The 726-nt window shown below is 42.1% G+C and overlaps 1 protein-coding gene across 1 annotated transcript in view; it reads left to right on the forward strand.

Moving 5' to 3' along the window:
* LOC107647219 (probable zinc metalloprotease EGY1, chloroplastic) overlaps window positions 183-726 on the forward strand; it is a gene marked incomplete in the record, with an annotated part of 7021 nt that continues 6477 nt past the window's right edge. The window contains 1 exon segment of the mRNA XM_021104754.1: window positions 183-726. Within this exon segment, the coding sequence (XP_020960413.1) occupies window positions 397-726 (330 nt within the window).

Consider the following 726-nt stretch of genomic DNA (forward strand, 5'->3'; position numbering starts at 1 on the left):
TTATTGTATATTTTTAAATATTAATAATTAATTAATAATGAAAAATAATAAATTATGCCTTTTTAACATTATTGCTGTTAAATTTGACTTGAAAAGGAAGAGAGCATTATAATTTATAAGCATAAGATATTTTATTTTTGCTTATATTTATCACGAACGAAAGACAAAATAAAAACACGAGATATTTTATTAGTAATTTTTATCCAAAGCCGGCAACCACATCCAAAAAGCCTGTTACGGCAACAACAATTTCCATTCTCCCCTTCCTCCTCTTCCTCCCAAGTCCTACTCACTCTTCCACGTTCAAATGTCGTACCACTAAAACGCAACGAACTCTCATACACTGTCGTTAAACAGCCCCCCTCTTCTTTACTATTGCCATTTTGTGTGGTCCGAATGGGAACTCTGACGAGTTGTGGTTTCATCCCTCTGAAGTCGGAGTTCCGGTCCAACCCGGTTCGGCGCGCCTTCAGGGAGACCATTCACTACCACGCGCTCAAACGATTGAGGTCCACGTGCTTCCCCACCTTCACTCACACACTACCTCACCCTTCCAATTTCCCTGCGTTTCGGTGTTCTGCCACTGCCAACAACAACGATGATAACAGAAACGACGTCGTCGAAGGCGAAGCTGAACGACCTCCGAGTGATTCTTCCAACGCAACCACCACCACGACGCAAGAGAGACGCGACGATGCATTCAATTCAGAAAAATCAGCTCCTCCC

Source organism: Arachis ipaensis, chromosome B06 (genome assembly GCF_000816755.2).
Source record: "Arachis ipaensis cultivar K30076 chromosome B06, Araip1.1, whole genome shotgun sequence".
NCBI classification, from domain to species: Eukaryota; Viridiplantae; Streptophyta; class Magnoliopsida; order Fabales; family Fabaceae; genus Arachis; species Arachis ipaensis.